The 26,194-nt window shown below is 37.2% G+C and overlaps 1 protein-coding gene across 1 annotated transcript in view; it reads right to left on the reverse strand.

The window, feature by feature from the left end:
- Nucleotides 1-26,194, reverse strand: part of CRB1 (crumbs cell polarity complex component 1) — a 198,869-nt gene that overhangs the window by 53,622 nt on the left and 119,053 nt on the right. The window contains exon 6 of the mRNA XM_087424347.1: nucleotides 5,640-6,596. Coding sequence (XP_087280473.1) covers nucleotides 5,640-6,596 — 957 coding nt within the window. The remainder of the gene's footprint in view (nucleotides 1-5,639; nucleotides 6,597-26,194) is intronic.

A 26,194-nucleotide genomic window follows, 5' to 3' on the forward strand; every position in this document is an offset into this window, starting at 1 on the left:
GAGGAAGACTGGCCCTGAGCTAACATCTATTGCCAATCCTCCTCCATTTTTTTTTTCCTTTTTCTTCCCAAAGCTCCAGTAGATAGTTGTATGTCATAGCTGCACATCCCTCTAGTTGCTGTATGTGGGACATGGCCTCAGCATGGCCGGACAAGCGGTGTGTCGCTGCATGCCTGGGATCTGAGCCCCGGCCGCCAGTAGCAGAGCATGCACACTTAATTGCTAAGCCACTGGGAAGGCCCCATACATATTTTTTAAAGTTCAGATCAGGCTGAACAATGACAATTTGAGCTGATTTTCTGAACTTCTGAGTTTACTTTATTTAAAAATAACTACATTTTGGTTTATAGTTTATAGTGAGGTACACTGATCACAAAAGAGAAAGAGAAGATCTCTGCACTGGTAAACTTATGAACCCCTTCTTCACTGCCCTAAAAAGGTGGGGCTTAATGGTGGACTATCAGATACTACTGTACTCCAACTTGGTGGAAGAAATTTGGGGGCAAGATCTCTTCCTGCAACATCTGTAAGTAGACTATGCAAGCAGTCATCATCTTTGCTATTTAGAGCATGCTCAAGCAAATGTCAGTAAACCTAATGTTTCCTTTGAAAGGACAGAAATCAAGAATTAGATTTGCAAATCCTCTTTTTGGATGACACCCTTAATAATAATGAGGCAAGGCAGTTGAACAAATGAAGAGGAGGAGACTTCCTTCTGTGGTCCTGGTTGGGAGAAGGAGAGCCATGAGAGGCAGAGAAGTAGGGACAAAGCTGAATATTGAACTCACCCAGCATTTTCTGTGGTCAGAGAAGTTAGTGATGCACTGACGTGGCAACACTATCAATGTGCATCACTGCAAGAAAACCTTTGAGAAGCATAAAAATGAACCCTGACCAACGAAAACATTGGTGAGATAGTAGGAACAAAAGTTCTTGTCCTCCCAAAGCTTGTATTCCAGTTGGTGGAGGACAGACCAGACGTAAGTAAAGAAGCAAACTATATAGTATGTCAGGTGGTGATAGGTTCTTTGGTATAAAATAAGCCAAGTAGATGGGGCTGGCCCCATGGCGTAGTGGTTAAGTGCACGCGCTCTGCTGCTGGCAGCCCGAGTTCAGATCCAGGGCGCGCACCGACCCACCGCTTGTCAGGCTATGATGTGGCAGCATCCCATATAAAGTGGAGGAAGGTAGGCACAGATGTTAGCCCAGGGCCAGTCTTCCTCAGCAAAAAGTGGAAGGATTGGCATGGATGTTAGCTCAGGGCTGATCTTCTTCACAAGGAAAAAATAAATAAATAAATAAAATAAGCCAAGTAGAGAAATGGAAGAGGGGGAGCTGAGGGTAGGAGTGGAGTTCTAACTTCAAATGCAGTAGTCGTGGAAGAACTCTCTGAGAAGGTAATATTTGAGCAAAAACCTGAAGAAAGTAGAGACATTATTACAGACATTCAAGAGAGAAATGATGGTGGCTTGGATGAGTCATAATGGTGAAGATGGTGAGTGGTGGTCAGATTTTGGAAATATTTTCAAGGTGGAACCAAGAGGATTTTCTGGGGCAAGTTCATCTCCAAGATTTTTGGCCCAACCATCTACAAGCATTGAGTTTCCATTTGCAGAGATGGGGAAGAAAACAGGAGGAACAGATCTGGGGGAAAAGCGGGATTTCCCCCCAGAAAGTGGGTTTAATGTGGATATTAAATTTAGATGCCCTATTAGATATCTGGTTGGACATGTCTAATAAGCAGTTAGATATAGAGGTTCAAGGGGGATGTTCTGGTCTAACTATAATAATTTCGGATTTGGCATTGTAAATATGCTATAAAGCCACAAGACTGGATGCGATTACCAAGAGAGTGAATATACAGAGAGAAAAGAAGAGGTCCAGGAACTGAGCCCTTAAGCACTAGACATTTGGAGGTAAAGGAGGTGACAAAAGAGGAGCCAGTAAGATAGAAGGAGAACCAAGGAAGAGTGATGTCCCATAAAAGACACAGTGAGGAAAGAGTTTTCAGGAAGAGCGAGTGTTCAACTGAGTTAACTATTACTGTGGGTCAAGTAAGATGAGGACTGAAAATTGACCATTGGATTTTGTAATCTAGAAATCACTAATGAACTTGACAAGAGCATTGTCTTAAGATATTGCCATCTTCAAGTTTTTACATCCCAATCATAACCAGAAAAAAGAACATATTTCATCATGTTTAAATGTCGTCATGGTCCAGTTGAAGGTTGGGCAAAGGTAAGACATTTTTTAGTTTAGCTGAACTATAGTAAAACTTGCCTAGGTGACCGTCTGTGTTTGAAGACCTCTTGCATAAAAGGCTACATTTTCAGAACTCAGACTTGATTTCCTACAGGAACATTGCATTTTGAATCTGCATTTGCTCCAGGCAACTACAGGTGGCTTTCAAAGAGTACTGTTAGGTAGAATAACCTGTTTGAAGAGGTTAACGTCTCTGAATACACTGCAGCACTTTCATGAGACAAAATGCTTACTAAGAAAATGTGGCTCTTGAAGCTCCTGAGGTTTGAAAATATGCACAGAATCACTCAACCTCTGGGACGGTGGAGGTCCCTGCTAGTCATCCTAGGATGCCTGCAGCATCACTTTGGGGATCCGGATTAAAAGACAGAGAGAACACAGAGCTATTTTTTTCTCAGAAGCTTGACTCTCCAGGAATTTCATTCTTCTTCAGAAATCACAAGCAAGTAGTCAGAGTATGTGATTTGCTATGTGACTTTAGAAACACCTGAAGCCACATATGACTTGTCTGTGGACGTGGAAGGGACGAATCTCATATGTGTTATTGATACGTCACAAAGAGGGACAACAAATACAGATGAAACATAGCTTCCACAAGTTTGAATGACTGATGGAATACAAGAAGATGAAATTTCTTAAGAATAAATAAAAGTCATTTAGGTCTAAATGCATCTCATTGGTTTAGGGTGGAAGAAGCGGGACTCTGTGGCACCATGAGTGACAATGACTCAAAGTGAGCCTATCATGCAATGTGGCTGCCCCAAGGTCTATGTAACATTAGGCTGCCAAACAGAAGAACATAATGTAGGATCAGGGAAGTTATAGTCTTGTGTCTCTCTGCATCGTCAGGCACATCTAGGAACCAGATAAGCAAATTTATTCCAAAGCAAGCAAGCAGCTGATGAAGTGTCTGAAAACTATGTCACACGGAAAACATTAAAAGAAACTGGGTATGTTTGAAATGATAAAAGTGATGGCTTGGATGATACAAGATACTTTTCTTCAAATATTTAAGTGTTCTCAAGAAGAAGAGAGATGTAAGATTTATATTAGTATGGTCTTGAGAGTTACAATGCTGCCAATGAAAGAAAGCTAAAGGTAATCATATTTTATTTCAGCATAAGGAAACAACTTTTGGGGAAGTTCTGACAAGACGGAGTTAGCAAGTTCTTCATTCCTGAAGGTATGTAGGCAGAGGTTTGAGCCACTGCACTTTGCAGGCACAACCGTAAAAAATTCAGTCATGGAGTGAAGCTCCTTCTATAACTAAGAAACAGTAATCCTAAGAGGACAAGATTCTCAAAGTCTAGATGCATGATGGATGATAAAATTTATGTAAATTGCCTCTACAAATCAAATATTCTCTAGGAGGCAAGAGGTCGGTGACATATTTATTCTGAACGTTATCTTGGAAGCTCCATGTTCTTATACAGCCAACACAAGATACGCTGAGATAACCTTTCAGACAGTTCTGGGAACCAAGCTTTGAGAAACCGTTTTCAGAACTCTCCTTGTTGAGACAAAATTGATTATTTTAAAAAGATCAACTTTAAATCCAGGAAGTCTCCATGTCTTTCACAGTGAGTCAGCCAACTACATCCTCTATCCAGTCTGTTGTTCATTGCATGTGTACCATGGCTGGGAAATACTGAGCCAAGATCATGAATTGGGTGAAGTCTGCCTTTGTACTTTTTAGTCCATATCCTCGCCCTTGAATATACATGGACAATGACAGAAAGACTCCATGTTCTCATTACAGAGTGCATCTTTTGTAATGGGAACAAACTCCTCCGCAAGCATTCCTCATACATAACAGCAAATACAGAATATTTTAATTTTATAACTAAGAGATGATATGAAAAATATAATTTTCCTTAAACTTATACCAAGAATTTTCAGAAAGAGAAGATTTTCCAGAACTTCCTCCCTATAAAGATAACAATTGAAGCCAAGCATTTTCATGAGGGTTAAACAGTTTCAAATAGTGTGGGGGAATAAAGAAATTAAGTCAGGAACTTGGTTTAAAAACTCTGTGATTTTCTAAGTTGGAAAAAATAAACGAAAGGAAACCAGAACCCACTGGATTGGCATCTCCTGAATCTATTTACCAGGACAGTTAGCACCACCACGGTCAGTATTAACCTTATGGGTCACTGCATCTGGAAGCCAGTCAGAATAAGTCAGCATCTGTTTGTTATTTTGTATATGTAGTAAAAATATTGCCTTGGGTCAATTAAATTTTTCTTCAAAAAGTGAACATTGCCCCAGTATAATTTCCCCTTTTCTCCTTTAAAAAAAAATCACAAAACAACTTGCCATTTCATTTAAAATATTACATAGAACTAGTAGATGCCATACCTCATTGTCAAACAGGTCCATGATTTGTAATGAATATTGTGGTGAGGGGGAGACCCGGGAATAGTTTCTAATAATTCTTAGCCATTCGTACATGGAGTAAGGGATAGGCTAAGACTGGTTTTAATTTTACTTCATATAAAGCAGAGAAGGCTATTTACCAGATGTTGTCCTACTTCAAGTTACTCTAAAATCTTGGGGTAAATTATAGCTGAACTTCAAAGTAGTCTGTTGCAATTACCTCTCAGACATTTTCAATGCATGATGATAATAATAAAAAGAAACGGGCATGTATTGATCACTATCAACAGCAATCTCTGGAACGATGTGTCGTTAGGGATTTTGAAATACATTTCAAGCTGTGATTTGCTAGAGAAATTAGATCAGTTAGTTTATGGTATCTACCAAGTTTTACTGTTGTTATTTTCCACATTTTCTTTCTTTTTTTTCTTAAGACACCTAGGTAGAATATCTATTTTCTCCAATGCAACCTTGAAAATTATGTGTTTGGATAAAATTGGTGATTTATAAACATGCTAAACGTAAGCATGATTTTGGAGCAAGTGTGAATTGCATAGAAAGGAGGCCAAGGAAGTAAAATACTAAGAATCTACTAAGCACAAAACATTGTACGAGTATTTGGCATTGACTACTTTCATGTCTAACAGTCCTTTTTTCCCAAAAGATTCTCTTTCAAATAAGATTTACAATCAATTTCTGATATACAACAAATGGTAATATCGTAATAGTATTTTGTAAACACCAAGATGAAAATCCATTTAGATGTGAGCTATGGGCTTATTTTTTACTTCTCTGCATGAGTGAAACCCTGGTGTCCTATGAATATACTCAAAATTAATTAATGCACATCACTAGCCACTTCTTTTTTCTCATCAGTAGGCAACCAGCAGCAGAAGTCCTGAGGGGTGATTATGTTTCATAACAGGCAGAAGCAGACTGGCTGTTTCTGTTTCTACTCTGCTCTGAGGCATAGCACTCCTGGGCGCCCTGCCTTCTCTCACCTCTCAGACAGTTCAGGCCTTCATAGGGCCTGTAGCAGTCACATCGGTAACTAAGCCACAAGTTGGTGCAACGTCCTCTATTTTGACAAGGTTGGCTTTCACACCAATCCTTTCTCACACAGCCTGCCTTGATGTTTAATGATGAGCCAGATGAAATGTTCTCTGGGGTAATATGATGTGAATCAATTTTAATGTCTTGGAGACAGCCTACAAAGGAAGGTGTGGATGGTCTATTATAGATGTTAAGCAGAGCAACACCATTGCCAGTCGTTCCCACTGGCAAACCACCCAAAAAGGAGTTTGGAAAAGTGCATATGGATCCATCCCTTTCAAATGGAGAAGGAGCTTTAGTGATGCATTTCTCCTTACAAGAGTTGTCCAGTAGAGTAAGGGTCACAGCCTCTGCAAACACCACCTCCAATGAATGCCACTCTCCATCGCTGGTATTATGGGAAATGTACAGAAGCACCTTTGACTGATTATTGGCTTGAATTGACAAGTGAATGTAGCCACTCAGCAACTCCAGCATTACAGACATGTCCCTGTCGCCTCGGAGAAGTAGAAGTGCCCTTGGCTGAACAGTCTGAAACCTGAGGGCTATGCTACAAACCGAGCCCTTGGCTGTAACTGAGCCACTTGTGACCCTCAGGAAGCCATTGCCCTCAAAGGAAAGCGTGGTGACAATTTCACACAGTGACCCAGTATAGCCAGATGGGCATACACAGCTGAATCCATGCTGGCCATTTTGGAAGTGAGGGATGCATGTTCCGTTATTTAGACATTGGTGATGGGTACAGCCCAGGAGAATATCAGAACAGTCCCTTCCTCCATAAAATATTCCAGAATGGTTATCAAATGGACAATGGCAAGTATAATTTCCAAGTAAGTTCTCACAAGTACCACCATTTTGGCAAGGATTTGAAGAGCATTCATCGATGTCTTCTTCACAGTGGATTCCTGTTAAATAATAAAGAATAGGTTGAAATTACATATATTCAGAACAGAGATAGAAGTTTCACATAATCTTTATGTGTAATCTTGCAGAAGTGCAGAACTAGCTCAGGTTTGGGACTGTAATGGAGTGACATGTGAATAGTTATTGAGAAAGCTAAAATCGATTGTATCGTGCAGAGAAGTGCAGACATGGCAGACATTGGATTCTTCCTCTAGAAATAACTTACTTACCAGATATGGTGGTTGACTCAAACTACCATTGTCAGACACATATGTGACTGAATATCATAAAAATGAAAAAAGAGAAAAAGATTGGTCTTGGCAGTGATGCTAGACAGGAATTATTTATTTGAGGACTCCATTTTCCGATACTATTTATCCCGTCCTGGATGCTGATTTCACTCTATTCTACTGGAAACAGTGATTTTTGCCTCTATCTTGTTTGCGGCCCTAAAACCAAAGTTTCCCAGATATATAGACAGTCTAGACAACTCACACCGTGGAGGGCTTCTGAGACGAATGGAGGGCCCCATTTCTCCTCTCCACATTTCTAGTATAAACCGTGAAATCTATCCCAAAACAAGCTCTGGATGATATATTTGACTTCACTTTCTTTTGCTCTTTCTTCTGATTCAAAGTCAAAGAAAGATCTCTAATTAGAGAATTATTAGAATTCATTTACTCAAAGGCACAAGAAGAAATATAACACCTTTTAAGAGTGATAGTTATTGCTTTTCCAAAGGAGTCCAAACGAACCAACAGTGTTAACAAAAATTGACGTATGTATAGCACTTTATGGTTTCCCCGACACCTTCATCCACATTATGTGTTTGTGCTTCCCACGGTCTTCCGAGGTTTTCAAGGCAGGTATTCTCAGCTCTCTTCCACAAAAGAAATCGAGGCTTAGAAAAATTGACATCTAAACTCCAAAGCACTTCTACAATCTGGTTTCTAGGGTGTTAAATTTCAATTGACACTCAGTTTTTTAATTGATACCTCAGTGCATTCTCGTTTATTGTTATTACTAACATGTGTGTCTTATTTCCCATTTAACTCTATGCCTAAATTTATGTTTTTAAAAATTTAATCAAAAGGCTCCTATATTATAATGTAGGAGCTGAATCCCAGCTAGGCTGTGAGCAGGCTACCTTCACTTTCTGCATCTCAGTTTCCTCATCTATGAAATGGGGTTAATAATAGCACTTACATTACAGGGATTTTTAAAGATAAAGTGAGTTAAGACATATAAAACACTCGTAACATTGCTCGATATATAATAAATTCTCAATAAATGTTAGGTGTTATTAAAAAGTAATAACCAAAGGAATTACCCTGTAATAACAAAATTCAAATAGCACTATGGCCATTGAGAAAGGCTATGTAGAAAGTGTGGGCATATGGCGTGACCCACAAATTGCATGACTTTACATAATGAAAGTTTTACTTGGACAGCACATTAGGCTAGAATTTCATTAGATTGGGCTCTTCATGAGGGAAGGGAAAATGTCTCCTTTATTCACTCTAGTATGTCTAAACCACAGCACAGTTCCTGGCTCACCTTTGGCACTTAGTAACTAATTTTTGAATGAATTAACGAATGATGACCTTTGTAAGATGATTAAAAGTTTTATAATGGGGCCAGCCTGGTGGCATAGCGGTTAAGTGCGCACGCCTGCTTCGGCAGCGCGGTACGGATCCCTGGTGCGCACTGACGCACTGCTTGTCAGGCCATACTGTGGCGGCATCCCATATAAAGTAGAGGAAGATGGGCATGGATGTTAGCCCAGGGCCAGTCTTCCTCAGCAAAAAGAGGAGGATTGGCGACAGATGTAAGCTCAGGGCTGATCTTCCTCATAAAAAAAAAGTTTTATAATGCTTTTAATCTGATCTAATCCAAAGTTAGAAGTGCTCTTTTTGTGTACATTTTCACATAAATTTACCCAATGTTAATCTCTGCCCGATGCCATATACATACTGTACATTTAGATTCTGGATTGGATCCTACTGTACTATGTTTGGCTCTGCTTGGATTACTTTCATACAATCTTTGTTAATCCAAAAATATTTTGAGCTCTGTGCAAAGAGTGAAATTATTATAATCTTAGAGTCTCCCATGGCCCCACACGGTGCTGAGCATACATGTGTCATATAAAGCTTGATGAGTAAAAAAAAATAAAACTAAATTGAACTTATTTGTTATATAACCATCCTTACAGGTACAGAGAACTGACACAGGAATTACAGGCTGTATTCTGTAAGGAGTCTTCTGATGCAAATTTAATTTAACTAAATTTATGAAAAGTTAAAACCTTTGTATTCAAAGATATCTTAAATTTAATTTCCACAGGATTTTGAGAAAAAAAATTAATCAGCAAGCATTTAATTAAGAGAAATATTGAACAGCTCATGAATTACAATCAAAGCAAAACACTTTTTTCTCTCACTGTGCCTTTAGACATATTTAGTGGAGGGAAGGTTTCCTTGTGTCTGGATAAAACCTCCAGCAGACCCTAAAATTATTCTGTTCACCCCCAGTAATAGTCTCATGATCACTGCAAAAAAACCCACAGTAATTAGAATGGCCAGTCACATACATTGACCAAAAGTCTCAATGCAGTTTAGCATTAAGTCTTCTTTCTTCGTTTCCTAGGTCAACTTCAGGCTGTCTTGAAGGAGGACTTGGAAGATTTCTTCCCTTTTTTTTCTTCTACTCTACCCAATTCCAGACTTCTGAGTGTTAGAAGGGCTCAGACAGTTTTCACCTGACTGGTACTGCTGTCAGGTGATTCCACGCCTGCTGAGCCTGGCAGCTGTTTTGAGTTGACATTCGTTCTGGGGGCTATTTGTGAGTTCCCCGGAGCCTCCCCAGCTCTGTTCCTCCACCTGAGGCTCCAGAGACCTGTGAGGCAGGCAGTGCCTCTCCTTGGACCAGCTGCTCTCACATTGCCCCTCCCCCAACCTCTCTCTGTTGGGGTTCCCTCACCTTCTGACAGGCCTATTGTTTAGGATCCCTTTGACACTGACCACTGACTATGTTTCTTCCATGAGTTCCCTATGTGGACCTCAGGATTCCTATGCCTTTGACCTGCCCTTGGAGGGGAGTGCATATACTTTCCTGTACAGCACAGCAGCAATCCTCTTTCGCTCTCTTTCCTGCTGCCTCAGGGTAAAAGTCACACTCTTTCATCTTTAGATTCCTCAGGTAGGTGGAGAATCCAGTCTAAGTTGCCCATTCCCCCTTCCACCCAAATTTAGGTGAGACTGGAGTTCTCCTTGAAGACACTCACTCTACGTGGGGTTAAAACGTAACTTCCAACCCTAGATTTGCTGGGTGGAGTACAACCCACAGCACAGCCAAAAGTCTCTTCTAAGAAATCTCTTTGTAGACTCACTCCTTCAAATTGCCTCTCAGGAATTTTCACATACGCTCGAAATGTGTAAACATTTCAAAAGCCTGAAGCCTGTTATCTGTATTTATTTTGACATTCTGCATTACAGTCTCTCTCATAATTCACTTTGGTATGACAGTAACCATATCTTGACTTCTTAGTTGAAACTTCGATTTACCGTTTTCTCAAATTTACAAAATACCTGCTCTGTGCCCTACCCTCACAGAGGATTGTGAGAGATGCAAAGTAGCAGAGACAGACCTGGTCTCAATATGCTCGAAATATAATGGAATCCCAAAATGCATCTTTTTGAAAATACATCATACACAGCAGGTTCCCAGTGAATATATGGATAACACTTGAGGATGAAACTCAGGGGACATTAGAGAAGATTTAGCAAAATTTTAGGGAAAAGGCATTGAATGAGAGAAAATCATAAATCGTTATCTATGAAAACTCAATATTATAAATTAAATCAATAAACAAACATTAATTACATATCTACCATGTATAAAATACCGTGTATAATGTGGAGTAATAACTGGTCCCTGCTCTCAGTGATTATAATGCAGAAGTAAGACAAATTTGTGAAAAATTAAATGATAGGGTAAGTCAAGACAACACCAAAGAGCTATCACTCAACAGTATATCATGGATTCCAAGAGAACTGTATAAGCAACAGCTGCTGCAGAGTCTCTGCAGAGAGAATCTCTTCAGACCTGGCTGGTCTGCAAAGGCTTTATGGAGATAGGACTTTTAATGTATGTTGTCAAGCACTGATTGGATTGACAAAGAAGTATGTGGAAATAACCAAATAAAAAAAACTCATCAGTGGAAAAGCATTAAGACATTTAGAGGTGACAGTGAGTTTGGCAATTCAGTTGGCATGGAGGATTTATATAGGAAAATCAAGTCAGAAAGATTAAATACAGCCAGATTGGAGAAGGTCTAGGAATTTACAGTCTTTATTGTTTTGTTTTATTTTTATTTATTTGTTTACTTATTTATTTTGTGAAGGCCATGGAGAAAAATGGGTAATTGCTCGATAGAAGACCAACATGGTTTCTCATAAAGATCAATACCCCAGGGAAATGTCACAGAGTGAAGTGAGAAGAAACCAGAGACAGGAAGTCCAGCTAGACAGCTATTAAAATTGTCCACACCTACGATCATTAGGGTCTGATATAGGACATTTATGTCCTTACAATTTACTGGACCCTTTCATTTATCTTTGGTCAGCTAATAAGTGCAAATGGTAGTACTTTCTTTACTGTTGCTTACTGTGTTTTTTCTTATAATTCTTAAAATGTACACATTTGATCTGTCACAAAATATCTACCAATAACTTGCTTATGTATTTCTTGTAAATATAAACAGAGAAAATAGTTTTAAATTTTACCATCATGGAAAAAAAACCACAAAAGAGGAGAGAAAGCCTATATTAAGGTCAATAGTCTGAAGAAAATAAGCAGAATTAGATACCAAAAGTAGAAACATAAGCAGTAATTTATACTTTTACCTTGTTTAAAATCAGTTCTATTGACATCTCCAATGTAAAATAAGGTCAGACATATTTATTTGATGAACCCAGAAAAGTAAAAGCGAGAAGAAAGATTGAAACTCCTTTTATTGGCTATTTGACTGGCTCAGCAAAGAACAAGATCTGCTGTCAATCAAGATAAAAGGATTAGGTAAATTTATGGGATTACCTGTCTCATTCAGTCTGCTTAATTGGGAATTTTACTTGACAATGAATTGGTTATTTATGTATAAGTATTTATAGTATGAGGTGGATTACTTGAAGCTTACTGTTATTTTGTTTATGTGAAGTCAATTCATTTAATTAACTAAAAACTGTCGCTTCATTTTTCTAAAATTCTTTTAGGTTGAGTATCTGATTCCGTGATAAGATTGTATTTCAAAAATAATCATGATAAAGAAAATTTCTACTCTTTGGTATATTCCATATTCTCATCAGAATAAATTATATTAATAGATAAGTAGGACAAACTTTACATTTAATATAAATACCTTTGGTGATTAAAATGACATGCTATAATTCTCACTTTATTGAAAGTCATAGTTAATGAAATATCTAATAGAAAATTATTTCCACAAAAACTTATATACAAATAGGTAAGTTTTATCTTTCTCTATTTTTATTGACTTAGGTGTTTTCTTTATTTTAGTAAATAGAAATCCCCCCCAAAAATTAAATATAAAGACCAAGGACACAATGCATAAGTGCTTCCTTTACTCATGACTTTGAGTAACTTTCTCCTACTCAAAAGATCTAATTTTCATTTGATAGTAATGTCTATTATAGCATTAACATTAGTTGCTAAATAAACATCTTAAAAACCCTAACAATGGTACCAATTAGCTTACACAAAAAAGAAAAGAGTGAGTTACCTATGAGCACTGCCATTAGAATGTGAAAACCATGTATCCTGGCTCCAAACATTTTCCTGTTAAAAAAAGAGATATCCATCCAAAGACCTACTAGTTTGATAGAGCGAGTTTCTGATGATTTTGTACCATTTCCAACTGTGGGCTTGCTTTCCAATGTCACCTTCTTCCTCTTGGGTAGAGAATGTGAGGACTTAGTGTGACTTACTTTCTCGCAAGCTGGATCAATGGGTCTTAGTGTAAGACCCATGTGTGCTGCTGACCAAGCAGACTTGGTATATTCTTAGATCCTCTCCCTACTTAACATGGCGCCTCCCTTTCTGAAGTCACAGTAGTGAATGTTAATATGATCCCACACTGAACATCGACATTATTATCATGGAAAAATGAGTTTTGGGGAATCTAAATACAGACTGGCATTTTTGGTAACTTCTATTATGGAAAATTAGAGCTTGGTTTTATTTTTCTTCACAACAATGGAAATGCTGTTTTTTGTTTTTGTTTTAATTTTTTTTTCTGTTTTGCTTTTGAATAGTAGTTAAGAAATTCATGGCAACTTCGAATCTATTGAATATCTATGCAGGGAATGGAAAAGAGAAATTAAGAAAACAGTGGGGGCTTTCATTAGACTTCACTGAGATTGTGGCAAGAGTTATTGGTGTGGTGCTCTCGGACTTAAATTCCACCTGGTTTGAAAAAATAACTATGCTCTATTAGTCTTAAATACAATGGTATTTGATTTTATACAACAGGATAATTTGAATAGGTGAGGTGTTTGGGACATACTTAGAGTAATTGGTACTTGATTTTTTTTTTTTTCAAGATGATTTTTTTTAAAGATTTTATTTATTTATTTTTTTCTCCTCAAAGCCCCAGTAGATAGTTGTACGTCATAGCTACACATCCTTCTAGTTGCTGTATGTGGGACTCGGCTTCAGCATGGCCAGAGAAGCGGTGCCTTGGTGCATGCCCGGGATCCGAACCTGGGCCGCCAGCAGTGGAGCGCGCGCACTTAACTGCTAAGCCAGAGGGCCAGCCCGGTACTTGATATTTTTTTTTACATTTTCTGAGATGGGGACCTGAGGACCTCTAGGGGTTTTGCCTAGGTGGTCACTAAGTCCCACAGAACTCCCACAGTGCCTAAAATTCTTGATACTAGAGTAATTTCTTTAGGTTGAGACCTTGTCTCTTGGAAGCCTCAGAAAAGATGAAAATGTTACCTGAGGCGGGGGTAACTGTATTCTGAAGCAGCGGTTAGTGCCTTATCATGGACTACTATACCGGCTTAAAAATCTGCCATGGAACTGAGGTCAGGTAAATTGTGATGGAAACCAGGTGAGAAGGCAGAAAAGATGTAAAGCAGGAGACATTGCAATAGTATAGTTCTTCATTCATTGTTTTAACTCTTATTTATTGAGGCTCTACTTTGCCTGTCACTGCATAGGTGCTGGAGATATGATGGTGAGTAAAACCAGACAGTCCTGCTTCCTGGGGCATCTAGTTTAGCCAAGCTTTAGCTAGTAGGGAATGCTGGACAGATGGGGCCTTGGGGACTGAAGGAAGAAGTTAATCCACGGGGCTAGATGGTAGGTGTGGGAGGTTAGGGTGAGGAGAGGCAACATATTCAGAGTTCTGATCAATGGATCATCTTGGAGAGTAGTTTCTAGTAGTCCTCAGGCAGCCAGAATAATGAAGTAGGGTACACGTGGACTAGGAGTCAGACAAGATTGATTTTCAAATCCCAGCCTTCATATTTTGTAGCCTATGAGAACAGGAGCAAATAGGTAATTTCTTTGAGCTGAAGTTTCTTTATTTGTAAAGTGGACATAATAAAGCCTATTAAACAGTTCTTTCTGTGTGAACAAAATAGGATAACTATAAATGCTTGGAGCACAGTAGTCATTCAAAATAATTTCAATAATTTTTTTGTGGAATAAATGAGTGAACTTGGATACAAATTACTTGGATACAAATATTGAAGGCATGCTTTACAAATTTGTAGGCAATATGAACGTGTTAAAGATAATGACCACTCTGAAGCAGAAATGACGGTTACTGACCCAGTAGTCATTCTCCAACATGTCCCACCCACCTTCCTTAAAGGATGCAAATGACAAATATATTCTTTCACATCCTCCTTTACAGCAACTGGGTCATGGGCATGTGACCCAATCCTGGTCAATGGGACCTGAAGGGAGCTCTGCCAGGGGGGGACTCTGCAAAAGGCTTTCCTTCATAATATAGAAAAGATATGTGCCTTAAACCTGATACTGTCTTATACAGATGTGTTCCTGGAACTGCATTAGCTATATTACGGCCATAGGGAGATAAGTCTAAGAAGCATGCCAAGAGACCGAGGCTGCGAGAGCAGAAGAAGGGGACCCTTGTTAGTGAGATAATAGGTTTTCCTAAGTATATAATCCATTATCATGAGTGTATTTTCTTTGTGATCAAAAGCATCCTAACTGATGATATGACAGCTATCAGGATCCAGAAAGATCTTTACAGGCATGAATAATGCACTCTAAAAGGAATTTATCAGAGAAAAAAAGTGTAAATTTGTAAAAATTTTTTTTTTAATTTTAATTAATTAATTAATTAATTATTTTTTTCCCCAAAGCCCCAGTAGATAGTTGTACGTCATAGCTGCACATCCTTCTAGTTGCTGTATGTGGGACGTGGCCTCAGCATGGCTGGACAAGTGGTGCGTCGGTGCACACCCAGGATCTAAACCCGGGCTGCCAGCAGCGGAGCACACACTCAACCGCTAAGCCACGGGGCTGGCCCAGTAAGTTTGTAAATTTTGTCCTTAAATTTTGTTAAAATTTAAACAAACAAACCTGGGGACAGTGCACAAAAACTGAATAGGACATGAGGGCATGGATTAAGAAAAAGAGTGGGGATGTACATCCTGGAAATGTATATGCAGTTAGAAATAGAGGTATACCCAGCACCATGGATAGAGCTAAATAACCTGGTGTCAAATGAAAAAAGGAAGAGAGAAAATGAGAACTTGAACACAATACATACATGTTTGTAAAATATTAATTTACATGCATATATGCAAATTAAAGTCTATATATGTAAGATAGTACAGAGATTTCCAAAAGGAGGAGAGAAAAAAGTGAATGGAGGATGGAGGAAATATAGTAGAATATAGTAGAATAGAATAGAATAGAAAAGAAAAGAAATGAAGCAGGCAAGCCAGGATTCTTGTGTCAGCTAAAGAAGACAGTTTTCCATGACCTGAGAAGAGTTAACTCTTTTCACTTGAGATTAAACCACCAAACAAAACTGGCTGGAGGAAGCAGTTTATCAATTGAAGATATATGTGTTTCAATTGATAAACTTAATAACAACCAGTAATAATTATATTAACATTTATAGAATGTGTCACAGTTTATGGTTTACTTTCATGTATATTATCCTGATTTATCTTTAAAATATGGATTCACGGTGATGTCGCTTCTAAAATTTTCTGTGGCTCTGGGCTGTCACGGTGGATGATAATATCTTAGGCAAGGAAATGATAATCCCTCTCTAACTCCATATTAGTATTAAGCTTTGAGTCATTTAAGAAGAGTTACAAGATGCACACTCCAGTAAGGAAAGCTAATATAATAGTAAGCTTACTTGAAATCACGTCATTAGAGAAATTTTCGAAGAAGACAAGGGTGTTTAACCTGGAGAAAAGCAGATTCCAGGACACATCAGAAGGGTCTTCACATAGATGAAAGTCTATCCCATGACATTTTATGTTTTATTTGGTCCCACCAGGGAAAACTGGGACCAATGGTAAGATGCCATAGGATGTTATAATTATGCTCACTATGCAGAATCTTCTAGCAGTTGACGCTGAGCAAGCATTGAATCAGCTGTCTGGGGAGACGGGAAGTTTCCTGACATTGAAGATGTAAAAATTTAGAAAGGATTGTCATTCCGCATGGATGTTATAGAGGAAATTCAAGAAAAGGTGGGTTGTAGGGTTCATCGGCCTCTAATGATTCTTCTAGTCCTGAGATTTTATCATAATTTCTAAGTAAAGAATATATTGTATGCATCATTTCTAAGCAGATAATGTAAGCAGAGAATTTCTAGGAGCAGACTATGCTGAATATAAGATCCAGCATCTTCATAACTTTGTCACGGTTTTTAAAATCTACAAAAGGGGGGAAGCAACAAGTTCCTTAGAGGGCTGCTTTAAGGATTAAATGAGACAATTTCTCTATGTAGTTCCAAGTCCTGGTAGGTGCTTATCGAAAACCACTTGTCATAATTCCCTACCTCCATTTTTATTTACTTAAGAGGGTAGTTAGGTTTCATAGTATCCCTAATTTTCTCTGAGTTGATTGCGGTTAAATTTCACTTTTCCAGAGGTCACTGTAAGTCATTTCAACTATCGAGAACACAATCAAGAATAAAGACATATTTTAAAAGCGTCTATGTTTAAAAATAGAGATTGCAAAGTTTATTAACTATTTCCTCAGGCCCCAGTTCACCATTTATTATTATTTTAGACACAATTAAAATAAGCTTGATTATCAAGTATCGTAGCTTGCAGTGGAACAGAATCAGCAAAGGAAGAGGACAAGGGGGAGCTCCCACGTATATTTTCAGCAACAAGAAATGATAGTTGAGAGCTGGGCCTCGAACATGAGTGGGTGTAACTAACACTTATGGAGTCCCAAATCTGTGCTAGGCACTGTGTTAAGGGCTTCATCTGTGTGGCCATTTAATCATTTCAATAAATGACAAAGAGCGTGTTGCTACCTTCATCTCATTGATGATGAAACTCAGCCAAGTTGAGGGGGTACTCCAGTCTGCCTAACTCCTGAGATGAGCCCTTTTCTTCTTTTCTACAACACACTGCCTCCAAAGAAAACAATATAATGAGCTGGCATAAAATAACATAAAAATTAGCAGTGTGGAGATATTGAAAATAGGAGCAATCAATATCTATCTCAAGGCCTCACTGCAGAACAGCATAGGAGAATGACGTAACGTCAGTCAATAATGTAAGTCATCAATGAAATACAAAATTGCATGCAACGTTTTTTCACCTAGAAATGCAAGAATATGTGTAATACATTTCTAAAATATTTTAATGCAAAATGATTAAAAGAAAACAAATCTTCCCAAAAGAATTATAAAAATGTGTTACGTCAAAAGTTCTTTTATGTGGGCCACCCCCAACCTTAATGAGAACAGAAAAAGGTGGTGTTACTATTGACGGTTATTTTATTTATTCAGATTGTGTATGTGTACAGCATAAAGCATGGGATTGTTTCCTCCGTATCTATTCCTCTGTTCTATTTTATTATTATGCTATTTTAAAGTTTTGATTCAAGAGACATATACACACACTCTCTAGACCTGATATTTGTTCAGAACCGTATGATAGCTCAGATAAAAAATACTGAGCCCAGAGGAAGATCTGATTCAGTCTATTGTGTGAAAGTATTCTGAGATCTTCAAACGAAAGACAAAATAGCTGCAAAAAGCTTTGCATTTCAGTTCCACGTTTTGCTTGATTTTGCACTTCAAAAGTCACGCTTTGAAGCTCCGTGGATATAGGTAAGTGATTTTTAGTTATTTTACAGACTAACAAGTAGAAAATACAGCACGGCCCATGCTCACTCTTGTCTTTACTTTGAAAGGTAATTTCAGAGAAACTCAATCCAGTTCACCCAGAACTATCCTAATTGGCTTTGATCAGTAAATCATCAGAAGTGGCTCTGCTCTCGCTTAGTCCTTTTTCTCCTCTTCTTGTCAAAAGTGAATGATTAAGCACTCGGGTTATGGTGAATTACAAAAACCTGCTCTGTATTGGGTTGGGTGTACTGCTCTGCCAAGTAACGTGTGCTTGCTCTCTGCCGCGGTAAGAAGCGGCTTTCCGTTCTTTAGTAGCAATGATTGATATTTCTCACAAATCTATTAATATTTTTGTTCTGCACAGCCACAAAAACAACGTCAAAGGCCGAGTAGATTACTGACCTGGTAAGGCCTGACATTCAAGGCCCTCTACAATCTGGCTTTTACTTATCCCTCAGCATTAATTTCCACTGCCCACTATATAAATGGTCTGGATTAAAACATTTTTAGTAGGATAAAAATTAAAGCACATTCAAAGCTTTCTTTCTCTCTCCACTTCTTCAAAATCCTAACTTTCTTTCAGGGTTCAGTGTAGTTGGTACTTACCCCTATGGAATGCCTTCCCTGGAAACTGTCATGCTCTGTCCTCGGACTTCTGAGGCTCGTCTATATGGATCCCAGCATAGACTATGTTGTATTGATGTTTATGGTTTAATATTTGTGATTTGCTTTCCTCTGACTGTATTGTAAGTACAGCTTGTAAGTGTGAGTGTTTCTATGTTTACTTCGTAGTATGCTGAATTATACAATATAGTACTGTACACTCGTACAGTATAAGGTGTATATCTTTGATGAAGTGTGTGCAATACTGTCAGAAGTTTCCAGAATTAAAACAAACATGCACTGAGTCTTTTCTCATGCATAAAAGAAGAGTCTAATGTGTTGAAAGACAACTCTAGACTTTATGTAAGGACTCTGGACCTGGCATTCACAGATATCTAAAGCATCTGCGAATGGATGTCATGGGTCTGTAAATCTCTTGAAAATATATGAAATACTTTGTGATTTGATATTATTGCATTTTTTCTGGGGAGAGAATTTACAGTAGTGACTCTTTAAAATTTAATATCATGAGAATTGTTTAGTGGGACACATCTCTAGAAATCCTGATTTCTTGTAAATTTGGATGAGGCCCAGATATCTGCATTTTTACGAGCATCCTGGGTAATTCTGATATTGATGCTCCTCACACCCGGTCTAAAATTTCAACAGGTTTTTAAAGGGATATTTTATTCAAAAAAGCCCAAGAAACTCTGATTGAGGGAAACAAAACTCTTTTATAGACACAAATTTTATCTACCCATTTAAATGTATCAATTTGGGGAACCTGGCTTTGGGTTGACATTTTAAACCATCCCTAACCAATGGCAGTGGTTTTCAGACCAAAAATAAGTTGATAGAGATTTCTTGTTAAAAGTCTAGAACTGCTTCACCAAAATGTATCTTTAAAATTACTATTTGGCCAAAACTCGAAATCTCTAACATACCATGGATCATACCATATGCTGCCTATTAACTGATTAAATTTCATTATGTTTTTCATAAAATAAAAAGAATATTATTTTTATTCTGTATAATTAAATATATTCTGTAAAATTAAATTACATAATAATATGTAATTTAATATTACATATTAAATATGTAATAAGGAATTTCCCTCCACATTTTGTCTCTGCTCTAATCAATTTTCCATTTCATCCTTAGTACATTCTTAAGATTTTTAACAATTTTTGGCATATTGTAGCTGTTTGTACAAACATAGACTGACTTAGCTTCTTAATTAATAGTTTTCCATATATTAATGACTAGCCTATTCATAAACATGGCAGAGGGCGGAGCTGTGGAGGTCAAATGTTCCCATAATAACTCCAATTAAATGTGTGGCCCCAAGGAGTCATTTAGCTTCTCTGAGTTTTAGCTTTGTCTATAGCAAAATGGAAGCCAACATCTGTGTATTGCCTACTTCTAGATTGTTGTGAGAACTAAATAAGGCAATTCGTATGCAAATGTTTTGGAAAATATAAAGTAGTATACAACTACAGGGTAATATGTTTCTCTAAATGTTTTGAATTTGACATTCAGTTAAAAAAAGTAAAAATCCCCTTATTTTAAAAATTAAGCTAACAAAAGAACTATTTGAAATGTTAAATTTATGTTAGAAATGTCTGTTTCATAAATATAAATTCTAAAATCTATTTAATTAAAATATGCAGAATATTAAACATTAGCAATAGCTACCGGTTTTAAGTAGGTACTCTGTGCAGATCATTGTGCTAAGTACTTGAACATTATTTATTTGTAAGAAATAAACATTATTTATTTCTCACAACCCCACAATGAGGTAGGTATTATTAAATTGAATAAATTGAAATTGAAACTTAAGAGAGCTTATAAAACTTGCCCAAAATCACAGACTTAGAAAGTGGCAGAGCCAGAATTTAAATTCAGATCTGATAGTGTCCAAAGACCATTTAATTAACCATTATGTTATTTTTGACTCTCAAAATATTCTTTACACTACCGTACATCTGTCATACATTTAGCTATATATTGATCATAAGAAACAAGTTAGAAAAATGTAAACAACAATGACAACAATCAACAATAATAGTAATGGCTTTTTAGCAGGGGCACATCTCCAGTTTATATCATCTATTTGGTAGCTATTGTCTACATCCCATTAAAATATATTTGAAGACACGAAAAAATGAGAGCTAACAAAATACTAAAAAATAAAATCAAAAGATGATAACTTACTGTCTGAATTGGGAAAAATCCCTAACTATAAAACCAAAGGAGCTGAATGAAACAGAACCAACATAAAACCACAACAAAAAAGTAGCAACAGAAGTGGTGACTGACCTGGTCTCATAAACCCCACCACCCAGAGGGAAAGTCTGAAGACGTGGTGCTCCTGTTAGGTCTGTATTCATGAGAAAAACAGGCAGATACCACTCAGCTGCTGTTTAGAGGTAGCCAGAGTACTATTTTCCTCTTCCATAGTTATACTTCATCTTTCTACATGCCTTCAGAAATGTCAACTTGCAGAAAGTAATAAGGCAAAAGTAAAGACAGATGGGTATAGTTTACATAATGCATCCCACAAGTGCCATTGAAGATGCCCAGTGGAGAGAGAAAAACTCTGGCTGGAATTGGAGCTTTGCCTGTATTTCATTGGTTTGAAGTACCTGTGAAGTAGGTAAGATCCCACTACAACATTATCCCATTATCCAACATTATCCCTCATTATCCATCTGTGAGGTAGGTAAGATCCCATTACAACAGCTGACAGCCAGCTACCTGAAATTGAGCAGGACTGTCTTCCTGCTGTAGATCTGAGGTGGGGCTCAGCCCATTACCATGGTAGTCAGTGAACATGTGCAATGATAGCTCACAATTTTATTCAGTTGGCAAACATTGGATTTAGCTGTATCCTTGCTAAGGAGACGGAAAAGAGAGAGAGAGAAGAAAATACTCACCACTACCAACATGGGATTGAAGTTATGCACAAGTTAGGATGATTTGGCCTCGAGCAGTATAAAACCTAAATGAAACTTGCTTAAATAATATTTATTGGCCCAGAAAAAGAGGAAGTCCAAGGAAAGATGTTGTCAGGGTTGTTTGACCTCAAGACTCAGCAAGGTCAAGAACTCAGGTATCTACCACCTCTCCACTCTGCTGGATGAAGGTTCAGCTTCTTCCCAAGGCTATTCTGATAGTTATAGGATGGCTGCAAGCGGCACTCTATCTACACGCTTCCTCATTCACATCCTTCCCATAGGTCTTCCTTAAGCACAAATAAGAACTTTCCTAGAAGCCGTCAGCAAATCTTTACTCATAATCATTCCTAAATGAATCAATGGCAGGTAGTAAGAGGGACTAGGATTACCTTTTGGAACTGAGAGTGCAGTCTGCTTTACTAAGACAGCTGGCGGCTAGGAAAATGGGATTATTAAATAAATTAATACTCTTTTAGGAAAGAGTAAAGAAAGAAGGAATGCACGGTGGTTGGAAAATATATATATATTTATTTATATTCTTTACACATCCCTAGTGCGCCACCAAAAAGGGAATATCACTAAAAAATCAAAGAATTTATTTTTAAGAATTTTGATTTATAAAGGATCATGCAAAAAATTTTAGAAGATTGCACTATGTTTGTGATAATATGCATGAAAACTTGGTTTCTATGTGTGACATAATAAGAAATACATATTTGGTCTCTACCCCTAGTTCCTGCACAGAGCTCCTAAAACTTTGTAATTTCCTAAGTAATGGGGGGGAGGGTGATAGGAGCATCTTACAAGGAGCTCCTAAATCTGTTGGAATTTCCTGGATGACGAGTGTCTTTTGTTCTAATGAGGCAACATTGCCGGGTTCCTGGATAGCTTCAGGATGGGGACTGGTCACCAGAAAGACCAAGCCAAGATCAGAAGCCTGGAACTTTCAGTCCCACCCCACATCCTCCAGGGAGGGGAGAGGGGCTGGAGACCGAGTTAATAATCAATCTTATCTATGTGATAAAGACTCCATAAAAATTCCTAAATTCTGGGGCTCAGAGAACTTCCAGGCTGGTGAACACATCAAGGTGCGCGGAGGGTGGCACGTTCAGAGAGGGGATGGCAGCTCCACACACCACCCCCACACCTTACCCTATGCTTCTCTCCCATTTTGCTGTTTCTGAGTTGTGTCATTTATAATAAAGAAAAACAGAAACACAACATACCAAAATTTATGAGATCAGCAAAAACAGTACTCAGAGGGTAGTTTATAGTAATAAATGCCTATATTAAAAAAGAAGAAAGATCTCAAATAAACAACCTAACCGTATACTTCCAGAAACTAGAAAAAGAAGAACAAACTAAGGTGAAAATTAGCAAAAGGAAGGAAACAATAAATATCAGAGCAGAAATAAATGAAATAGAGAATAAGAACAATAGAAAAAATTGATGAAACTAAGAGTTGCTTTTTTCAAAAAGATAGCCCAAATTGACAAACTCTTAGTTAGACTAACCAAGGAAAAAAGAGAGAAGATTCAAATAAATAAAATCAGAAATGAAAGAGAAGCCTTTACAACCAATACCACAGCCTTAAAAAATAAGGAAGTCCTGTCGCATGTGACAACATGGATGAACCTGGAGGACATTACGCTGAGTGAAATAAACCAGAAACAGAAAGACAAATACTGCATGATCTCACTTGTATGTGAGATCTAAAATAGTCAAACTCATAGAAGCAGAGAGTAGAATGGTGGTTGCCAGGAGCGGGGGTGGGGGGAAATGGGGAGTTATTAGTTGGAGAGCACAAAGTGTCAGTTATGCAAAACGAGTAAGTCCTAGAGATCTACTGTACAGCATAGTGCCTATAGTTAATAATACTGTATTTTATACTTAAAATTTGCCAGCAGGGTTGCTCTTATGTTAAGTGTTGTAGCAAAATAAAAAAAATTAAGAGGTTAGATCCTATGTTAAAAGTTCTTACCACAATAAAAAGTGTAAATAGTAAATATGTGAAAACATTTAAAATGGTTGCTGTTTTCAAAAGCATCATAAAAATGTAATAAAAATACTGTTCAAATTTTAAATTTTAGAAGTAAAAAATAAACAGATCAGCAGAAGTGGTAAATAATATAATAAAGGCAGAGATTAATAAAGGAAAAAGCATAATATGCAGTAGAATTGAAAGATTCAAGAGCCTTAGGTTTTTATTTCCATGAGAGAAAAAGATACATATATAACAGGTAATAAATTTACTCAAGAAAAAAATTTTAAATTAAGAATAAAGATTCACTGTAAAAATAGATACAAAGGAAATTAAATATATAAAAGAATACCATTTATAATTTATAGTAATATACTTGAAAATCTGAAAACAATGTATAATTTTCTAGGAAAAAAAAATGATCAAAATTGGCTAAATAAGAAATAGAGCATATGAATATGCTCAATATTTCAACCTAGCATAAAATCAGCATCTAAACATAAGATTATCCAAAAAAGATTATAAACCAATTTTATTTATGTATATTGATGCAATAGTACTAAATAAGATACTAGTAAACTAAATTAGAAATGCATTAAAAAAAATCTTTACAAACACTACCTGTAAGACACGTGATCAAGGTTAGCACCAATACAGTAAGTCATATGGATAGTGTGTACCCTGGATATGATGTGTTGAGAATGACACTTAACCTCTGTGGCCTTCCTTCCAAAAGCACTTTACCCCAGTTTGATCATGTGAAAACCATCAGACAAGTCCCACTTGAGGGACATTCTACAAAATACCTGACCAGTACTCCACAAAACTATCAAGGTCATCAAAAACAAGGGAAGTCTGAGAAACTGTCACAGCCAAGAATAGTCTAAGGAGACATAACAACCAAATGTAATGTGGTATCTTGGATGGATCTTGAAACAGAACAAAACATTAGGGGAAAACTAAGGAAATCTGAATAAAGTATGGACTTTAGTTAATAACAGTGTATCAATATTGGTTCATTAAGTGCGACAAATGTACCGTATTAATATAAGATGTCAGTAATAGGAGAAACTGAGTGTGGAGTGTAGGAACTCTGTGCTATCTTTGAAACAATTCTGCAAAGGTAACGCTGGTCTGAAGTAAAAAGTATATTTATAATGCATTAGAAGAAATGCAAATCAAAACCACAATGTGATACTACCTCATACCCATTAGGATGACTACTACCAAAAAAACAGAAAGTAGCAAGTGTTGGCGAGGATGTTGAGAAATTGGAAGCCTTGTGGACTGTTGGTGGGAATGTAAAATGGTGCAGCCACTAGGGAAAACGGTATAGAGGTTCCTCAGAAAATTAAAAATAGTGGCCGGCCCAGTGGCGTAGCGGTTAAGTTCGCAGGCTCCGGTTTGGCAGCCCAGGGTTCGCAGGGCCGGATCCCAAGCGCAGACCAACACACCTCTTGTCAAGCTGTGCTGTGACGGCACCCCATATAAAGTAGAGGAGGATGGGCACGGATGTTAGCCCAGGGCCAATCTTCCTCGGCAAAAAGAGGAGGATTGGCAATGGATGTTAGCTCAGGGCTAATCTTCCTCACATATAAAAAAAATTAAAAATAGAATTAATATATGATCCAGCAATCCCACTTTGGGTAAATACCATAAGAATTGTCAGCAGAGTCTCAAAGAGATACCTGTACATCCATATTCATAGGAGCATTATTTATAATAGCCCAAATGTGAAGCAACCCCAGTGTACATTGATGGGTGACTGGATAAGCAAAATGTAATATATATACACAATTGAATATTATTTAGCTTTTAAAAGGAGAGAAATTCTGACACATGCTACAACGTGGCTGAAAATTGATGACATTATGCTAAGTGAAATAAGCCAGTCACAAGACAAATATTCAATGATTCCAACTATATGAGTAACTAGAATAGTCAAATTCATAGAGACAGAAAATAGAATGCTGATTGCCCGGGCCTGAGGAGAGTGGGGACTGGGGAGTTGTTGTTTAATGGGTATAGAGTTTCAGTTTTGCAAGGTAAGAAGAGGTCTGGAGATGAGCTACACAATAATGTGAATATACTTAACAATACTGAACTGTAAACTTAAAAATGGTTAAGAAGGTAAAATTTTTATGTGTATTTTATGTCAATTAAAAATAAAAATAATAAAAAGTAAGAACGAGAAAATCTTTTAAAAAATTCATTAAAGAAAGCAACTCAAAATTATGATCATTCCAGAAATACAGATAAGATTTAATACCAGAAAATTTGTCAATAGCATACATCAATATGTATAATAACAAAAACATGATTCTTTTAATAGATGCTAAAAATCAAGTCAATAAAATTCAACCCAATTTATAGAAAATAACATTCTGTTAGAATAGTGAGATAGAAGCACGCAAGATCAACACAAGTACATCCATCTTTTACCAAATACGCATATAATGGTAACAGACTAAGGTAAAATCAGGAATTTAACACTTAATTATACTTAATTGTAATTAATTACACATTGATTAGTCTTAAAACATAATTACATTTAAACGCACCTTTTGAGATTTTTCAACAGATTTGGTTATTTTAATAAGAAATGAAACAAAAATTGTAGCTATTGGAAGGGAGAAGTTATTTGCAAACAAAATGTTATACTTTCTCTGT

This window comes from Ceratotherium simum, chromosome 36 (assembly GCF_057802395.1).
Source record: "Ceratotherium simum simum isolate JZ-2026a chromosome 36, ASM5780239v1, whole genome shotgun sequence".
Classification (NCBI taxonomy): Eukaryota; Metazoa; Chordata; class Mammalia; order Perissodactyla; family Rhinocerotidae; genus Ceratotherium; species Ceratotherium simum.